At 35.6% G+C, this 8,544-nt stretch overlaps 1 protein-coding gene across 1 annotated transcript; it reads left to right on the top strand.

Annotated features, from left to right (window-relative positions):
* The first annotated feature begins 350 nt into the window (after positions 1-350).
* On the top strand, positions 351-8,142 carry LOC110441986 (ikaros family zinc finger protein-like). The gene is made up of 3 exons (XM_021485320.1): positions 351-447; positions 2,477-3,147; positions 3,851-8,142. The coding sequence occupies exons 2-3, from the start codon at positions 2,493-2,495 to the stop codon at positions 5,236-5,238; spliced, it is 2,043 nt and encodes a 680-aa protein (XP_021340995.1). The 5' UTR covers positions 351-447; positions 2,477-2,492; the 3' UTR covers positions 5,239-8,142.
* The last annotated feature ends 402 nt before the right edge of the window (positions 8,143-8,544 follow it).

Here is an 8,544-nt window from a genome sequence, read left to right as displayed (position 1 = left end):
TCGACTTCGAGATAACGAGGTTCGACTGTATATATATACATGCATACATAGCAGGACAGTAATTTTACCATAAACTACATATTACTATTAGCATAAAACATTGAAGCAAATCACATACACATAAAAACAGACATTATGAAATATATTTTTCCACTGTCAGCTCTATATACGTTGTATAAAACACATTTACAATATGTAAAACATGGGGTTTAGATCGCCTAAAAATGTCAAATTACGCTGAACACCCGAGTTTAGGTCCAAATAAGCCGAAATAATAAAGGGAACTAACTCAGAATTCCGCACAAAACTCTTCAGATGAGAAGATAGATAAACACTCCATTTGTCAAAATGGCCGACGATACAAGGAAATTCTACGAATCAAGATACAAATTTTACCATTTTGAATCACTGATGGAATCTCTCTGGATTTACTGCCGTTTATAATTGGTATTTAGATTCAAAAAATCATATGGCATACAGTTGAATAAATAAGGTTTCTTGAGTTTAACGGATACGTTCCAAATGCAAAGTCGTTATTTTCAATGTCTGATGAGACCATCATTTTGTCTCTCTTGATCTTGATCTCTCTCGATATCTGCAGTGCATATACATATTTTATTTTATGTCCTTACACAGTATACGTGATTTCTCACTACATAATCATCGCGTACGGTATCACTTCCTTCTCTCAGCTGTTGTTCCGATTAGAAAAGAGTAAACGTTTGTCCTCTTCCCCTTCTTCACACTGCACTCGTTAATCGCATAGAGTGATAGACATTGTTCAATATGACCAGTTTGCTTACAAGTTGACAAATAATAATAATATTTGTTCGGGTAAAAGGCAGATAATACACGTATAACACATTTTATTATCACAAAAATGTATTTTTTCTGTTATTTATGCCATAAAACTAGTAAGCAGTCAGGTGTTAAAACTGGATTGGATTAGATTAATTTAGGCCTTTACCGAGTATGACCCATAGTTATATAAAGCCGCACTGTGACTCAATTCCAATGGGGTCCCTTAGATCTAAATAAATCAATTCAATTCATTAAATAGTCACATAAATGTATGATAGTATAGATAATTTGATAAGGCTCTAAGACATAGTCTTTTATAAAAATAGATATAAAATGTTACGAACCCTCCCCCCCCCCAAACAAAACTATTTTGTCTCGTATCTGATACCATGGCCTACCTAACAAGCTCTGCTTCATGCCCTATACCAGATATATAAGGAGACGTATAATATGACATGTGCCATAGGCTATAATCAATAAAATAATGCTGGTAATTGAATGATATAAATAAGTAAATGATATATATTGGAATTTAACAATTAAAGATATATAGTATTAACATAAAATGTTACTTGCCAAAGGGCTGGTGGTTGGGCCAATCCCTACCGACCAAACGACCTGTAATGTAATTGGCATGTAATTGTATATAACTTACATTAATAAAAATATTTTGAAATAAATAAGATAGTAACAATGTATCCCTTTCGGAATATTTAAAATCTGATACAAACGATACATTTAAACCGATTGAATTTTATTAAAATCTGTTTGTTTCTTGCAAAAAGGGCTGTTGGTGGTTGGGCCAGTCCCTACTGACCAAATTCTCATACTGCATAAAGTAATAGAAATTGACATTATGACACAACATAAAAAAATCGGAATGTAAATAGGATTCAAGTCAGAAGTATAATGCCTTTGAATAATTCAATTGACAAATTTTAACAAGTTTATTTAAATTAATTGCTACTTTCAGAAGAGGACTGATGGTTGGGTGAATCCCTACCGACCAAACTCTCAGACTGCATATAAAGTAACAATATAGTATAATTTAATAACAGTGTTTATGATAATATTTGAATTAAGAAGTAAGAGTATATCACTGAGGTCTAGTGATCACCATTTCTCGTTCACAAAAACGATTTTCTTTTGAAAATAGGATAAAAACAGGAAAATGCATTATCTATAGTACAAAATGTCATGATATAATTATTGTTTTAATATTGTCTGCAATACGATATAAAATATGATATATTGAATTGTTTACTGTACAATAAACATTGTATTTATTGTCAACATTACAATATTTGGTTTATTGGAAGATCAATGTTGGTAAAATAATTCAGGATCTTTCAATGTATCATATAAAAAAGTAAAAATAATATTTGAAAAATTTGAATCTCCTGATCATCATTCATTATATTGGAACTCCGAATTCCTTTACTTCTCACTAATGATATACCATGAGCTGGATTTCAAAGTATGAAGGCCTTAGTGTTTTTCCTGCCTATAGAATGAATATAAGCTGTATTCCCAATGTGTTTTACCGCCTTTTTTTATCTAAGCAAGTGGTAGGTTAATTGATTATTTGTTATTTTTAACTGCTATTTTAGCATGAATAAGTGTTAATGACTTTGTCTATTGGTATATTTTTGATTGAAGTAATCTAAATTTTCAGATTTCAAACTGACGTGATGGATGGAGATCCGGAAGAAGAACATAAAATGCAAAATGAAGAAAGTATGCATACATCCACTGAAAATAATGCCATTTCTCATCTCATCATGGCCAGTGCAATGATGTCTAGGGATGTGTCAACTGGTAACTCTGATATTGACGTTACAAACATTGATGACCCCCATGTCTCCCTTACTGACAATGTCAATGGACACTACATGGCAACTTCTACATCCGCAATGGCTGCGGTTCCCCCTCAAATACGGCGTCATTCTGACCCTTTGATTGCTGTGGAGCGGCAGCCAGTTTCTCGGTCCCCTCATCAGTCCCCACTCCCTTCACGTTTTGCCACGTCTCCCTCCCTATCCCTGTCCACCCATAGTTCCTCCCCACCCCCAATCATGATGTCTGATCGTGAATTCTCACACAGTGAAGATGGCAGCTCCTACATAATGACCGGTGACCTGGATGACCTCAGGAAGTATGAACCCATTAACATTGACACAACAGACCATGGTGAGGATGCCACCTACACCCTGCCCGACTCCTCCCCTGAAATGGCAGCCTATGACAATGGGGCAAAGGCACAGTACAAGACGTATAAATGTCGCCTTTGTAGCTTCACAGCAACAACATATACACAACTACAGCTTCACATGCCAAGACATGGAGGTACATAAAATATGTAAAGTGTATCTATTTCTAAAGTGTATCTAATTTTTAAAATTTGTTGTGAAATATAATCCAGCACACCTTTATATAATTATACTAGTAAAATTCTACCAAAATATAACTGCAATCCCAAATGAGACATGCCTTTACTGACAAGCAATTTTTGATGATATACTGTGAGATTTGTACAAGAGTATGTACATCGGTTTATCTTAGACAAGTTCTTATTTGAAGGTTCAAAAGTCAAGGACATAACCATTGTTGCTACATATGTAAATCATCAACCAGTTAAATATCTTCACTTCAGCAGGTCTTTCTTTCAGTAGGTTTTGATAAAAGTTAATTATATCATTCCGTTGCGTTAGTGGTTCAGGGTACCAAACTCAAGGTCACTGTTTCACTTAATAGAAAAGGTTTTTCATCATTAATAACATCTGTATTTCACAATAGATTCCAGTCAACTTTCATATACAATCGACATTAAGGAACATAGGAATATTCAACTGAATTAGTTCATATATCTGTTATACATATACCGGTATATATATATTTCACCGAAATATATTATTTCCCATATTAAAATCAGGTGCTAGTTGTAGACCCCATTGGAGATCAATGACATTACCCATATATGTAAACAAGGCTTAAAAGAGAATCACCTGAGACATCACCCTTACCGATATATGATTTTGTTTAATTTCAGGTGTGAAGGCACTGAAATGTCCTCTATGTGATTACTCTACCAATGACAAAAGCAACTTTCGCAGACACAGAAGACTACACATTGGGAACAATCCTGTCAGTGTGCTCAAGTGTGAGAAGTGTACCTACTCCACAATACTTCCCCGTAAGTTCCGTGAGCACTACAGTCAAGTACACAATGAACAAATAGGCCCTAACTACCAATTTCAGACCAATCCGTACAGACCGTCTGGCTATGATACTGCTCAATACAAATACAGATTAGGTCATGTTGACCTAAATCCCAGCCATATCCCCACGTCTACCGCCCCTCAAAGCATGGCTGCAACCACAGCCCTTCACTCTCTTCTAAGAGGAATTCACTCTACACCAGTGCACTATGCTCATCAACCTGCCCAGCCCATACAAGGCCAGTGTTTGGGACAATACCCAGGCTATGCTGCCCCTGTTAGACAAGCCGCTGATGAATCTCACATGGCATCCAACTACCTTCGATCCATCGTATCATCTATCATGAACAATCCTCAGACCGTCTCCATGTCAACTCCAAGCAGCACCATATCATCCTCAGGCTTTTACATGGCAGCTGACCCCACACAGCAGCAGCAGCAACAACAACAGCAGCAGCAACAACAACACATGCGTGTTGCACATTCTCCCATACAAGTGGGCATGCAGACAATGCAAGGTCATGTCAAGGTTAAGGTCGAGCCTCCTGATCACCCAGACACTCCAGAGACAGCCGATGTGTCCAGTACTGCTCCTCCCCGACGACATCAATTTTTATCAGATCAAGAACGCCGCTTGGATATGCATCCTTTCTCTCGGAGTTATTCGGAAGTGGAAGACGGTGGCATGGTCATGGAATGTAATGAGGTGGCAACTACTGCTGAAATAAGGCAAACCTTGTCTGCTGGTTCTGGCCCCTCTCAAAGAGGAGACCGGTCCAGTATAGAGTTGAGGGCTACAGCCAGTGTGGACGACACAGTCAACACCACCGTAAAAATGGAGATGTCAAGTGTGGGCATTCAGTGCTCTATACCAATAATCAAAACAGAGTCCAGCATTGTCAGTGATACCCCACAGACTTTGTCAGCAAGCTGTGTTGAGCGTGGTGTGCAGTGCGAGATCATGACTTCAGGTCGGTGTATGAATCAAAGATCTCGCTCACTTCCCGGGGGAGAGTCCAACTTCACAGAACAACAAAACTTTCAGCTCACAGAAAACAGGTGTAATCATTGTGGTATCACGTTTGATGATGAGGTTCTATTCTCCATTCACATCGGATGCCACAGTCACACAGATCCTTTTGTCTGTAATGTCTGTGGCAAACATTGTGGCAACAAATATGGTTTTTACTCTCATATAATGAGGGGCCATCACTACTGACAGTAACTACTTTTAAAAACAAGCAAGTGGCGCCCACACCTGTCTGTGGCTTCACTTATCTGTATAATGTTCTCATCAAATGGGAAGCTGTGTATGTGCTATCATGTTGTTGCTATACAACACAAAAACAGTGGCAGTTATATTTTTAAAAACTCTTGTGTTATGTATTTATCTGTATATTATCTCATTGAATGAGATCCTGTGCTGTTTACACTGCCGCTGTAGGCAAGTTTAGGGCCCAGTTCTTCAGAGTCAGATTACTAGTACAATAAGTCGTTAACACAAATATTCAAGATGTGATTTTTGAGAAATATCTGGAAACTCACAAATATTTCTGTGCTTTTTGTCATAAGACGATCATCTTGAAACTGTACCTATATATGGTACATGTAATTTTAGTTACGGATTTCAGTATTTTTTAAGATTCTCGACTTAAAACTTTTCTGTTGACTTGTCTTGAAGCTAGTCAGCCTTTAAACAATTGTGCCCTGGTTTTAATCCTTTGTCATGTAGCTTCTTAACCATCCTCCATTTACTAGTCATTGACTAGAAGGAGTTGCAACAAGTTTATAATTGATGTAAAGTTAAAGAATTATCATTTTGCAAAAGAAAACCACATTCATGATGCCATATTATAAGGTATTTATAACACAAAGGGATATAATTGTTTTAAAGTGATAACTTAATATTCTGCCATATACATGTAACAAATTAAGACTTGCCGAATTACTATTATACATGTACTGTATATGAAGAGTAAGCCATTAGCCAATTCTGGTGTTAACTTATCCCACCATGCCCACTGGCTCCGGAATGTAATTTTTCTTCAGTGCCAGGTCCCTGGTGCACGCTCATTTTTCAAGAAACAACTTTTAGGCCAGTGTCTTTTATTCTTACAATATACATAAACATCAGAGTTGTTCTAAAATAATCCATCTTGAAAACTTCTTTATTTGACTCTTGTTTAAGAAACATAGGTTAAACATGTTTTGATCTGATTTTTAAAGGGCTTGTTGCAATTTGACCAGTTGGCATCAAATTAAGTATCATCATTCAACTGAACAATTGTAACTTTCTATAAATATGTCCCAGTTGTAAGTGTGTCTATGTTATATACTGGGCATCTATGTACCTCTACTGTACTCTGTTGAGTACCCTAGGCCTATGTATATCATGAGCATGGCATCTGTTCATATATCTTAATTCTACCATCGAAGTAACAAATATGAAGAATTCAGCAGGAAAACCATTAAATTTTCTATTTTGTATTTTTTTTGTAAGGAAAATGACAAAAATATTGGTCCATCAAAAAAGGTTCGGGAATGAGTAGTGTTATATTTGACGTCAGGTTCTAATGCTGTCACACTTGGTTTTGCGCCGTTTTGAATGGGTAACACAACACAGTTTTACTGATCACTGCTTTTATCGGGCAAGGTTTGAATAAAAACCTGATATCAATTGTGTCGTTACGTAATTTTAACCTTTTTTCCAATTGATAATTTCCCATATTTCACTGATGAATATGAAATGAATATTATTGACTGTACTTTATATATTATATAGTGCTACATGTACTGTTTATGTAGTGTTGATTGTATAGGTTTGTCGTTAGTTCTACGCTGTCTTGTCATTACTCTTCACTAAATTATAGTGTTGATATTAACTGTTGCTTGATGTATGGACGTATCACATGTAAAGTACTTATTCAAAAATTGGCGGGTGATTTTCCACTTTGTGTGCCTAATAGCTAGGTTGATGGAAATGATGGAACCTACTGAATGGCCTGATACATGTATTTCAAACTGGGGGGTAAGATGAACAGCCCCAAATAAAAGTGGTGTTAACTGGTTTTCACCAGAAGTGCTCCTCCCTATATGTTACCTAACTGTCTGTGAGAAATGATTTGATTCTGACATTGCTTGAGTAACAGGTATATATGTACTTACCTACACATAAGTTCAGGTACATGTATATATACCATCATTGATTGTTCTACATGTTTGAATCATACTGCAGATATACATTTTCTAAAAACTTTATCAAAAATCATGTCAATATTTAACTGTTTTAGCTGTTCAAGCATTTCTAGAAAAAAAAATCCATCTGAAAGTCAAAGTTTGTTATAATGTATACAATACATGTATTATATTTACAGTAGAAATGGTCGAAACACAAACTCATAAGTCCAGCGTTTTGAAGAATGATGCCCCCTTAATTCTGTCATTATATAACCTATGTGGGGTGCATATATTGATTTCTATAGCTTTAATTATGGTCTGTGAGAATCTAGATTGCATACACTTGCATTCATGACATACTTCTGAGAAATTAAATTTTTGTTTGTGCTTATTTGGATGTTTTATTGTGGAAATGTTTACAGATGATAAGAAGAAAGTCTAGTGACAGTGTCTTTGTAGGGATGCTTTACCATACATTGTAGCTTTAGCCCTGTATAAAACAACCCTGATTTTGTTATGTGTTCTCCTTCATACTTACGAAGAAAAGAATATACACATTGATTGATGTTTGGGAGAGATTTTTGAATTGCTCATTTATATATCTTTTGTTGAACTTTACAGTGAGAACAGCCCTGTATGCAATATGTAGAATTCCTAATTAACCGAGGTATAGCTAGTGCCATGTTAAAGATTTAGATCTACCGCAAAATGTTTTGTATGATATGGTGCTTGTGTACTTGTTCTTAGAATAGTTGTTGTAAAGGAACTAGACAGATTCAATTGTCGTTGACCAGGCTAGAGCCTCCGCCCAGAGTTCAGGGGTCATGGGTTCAAATCCCTGTCTGGCCATTGCAATGTTCCTTTCCTGTTGTGTATACAAACATATATATACTGGCTATATATATGGTTTAATGAAGTTACATGTTAAAAGATACAAAAATTAAATTCTTGATTGACAGGAACTTTTTTTATAATGTTCAATAGTGTTTCTGATATTTCTTTTGTTTTACAGATTAGTATTGTGATTTCAGCATCAAGTTTGACTGTTTTTAAGTGTTTTACATGTATATTTTGCTAACAAGGTAAATTTTGACTGATCATGATCATTGGATTGCCGTTTTATTCACAAAATACATGTCATGGATTTTGTTTCAGAATATTTTCATAGTTTTTCATGACTGCTCATAAGGAATTACACCTTTATCCATTTTTTTGCCAATAGAGGTGCCATTCAATTTTAAATGTTAATATTTTTTTTTATATAAATTTATGTAAATCATATATATATGATATATTTACTGCAAATTGGTCAATACCAAAAGAAATCCCACAATACGACAGAAGAATG

Source organism: Mizuhopecten yessoensis, unplaced genomic scaffold, assembly GCF_002113885.1.
Source record: "Mizuhopecten yessoensis strain PY_sf001 unplaced genomic scaffold, ASM211388v2 scaffold716181, whole genome shotgun sequence".
In the NCBI taxonomy this organism is placed as follows: domain Eukaryota; kingdom Metazoa; phylum Mollusca; class Bivalvia; order Pectinida; family Pectinidae; genus Mizuhopecten; species Mizuhopecten yessoensis.
The sequence above is the reverse complement of the archived record's forward strand: the minus strand, read 5'-3'. Positions and strand labels throughout refer to the sequence as shown.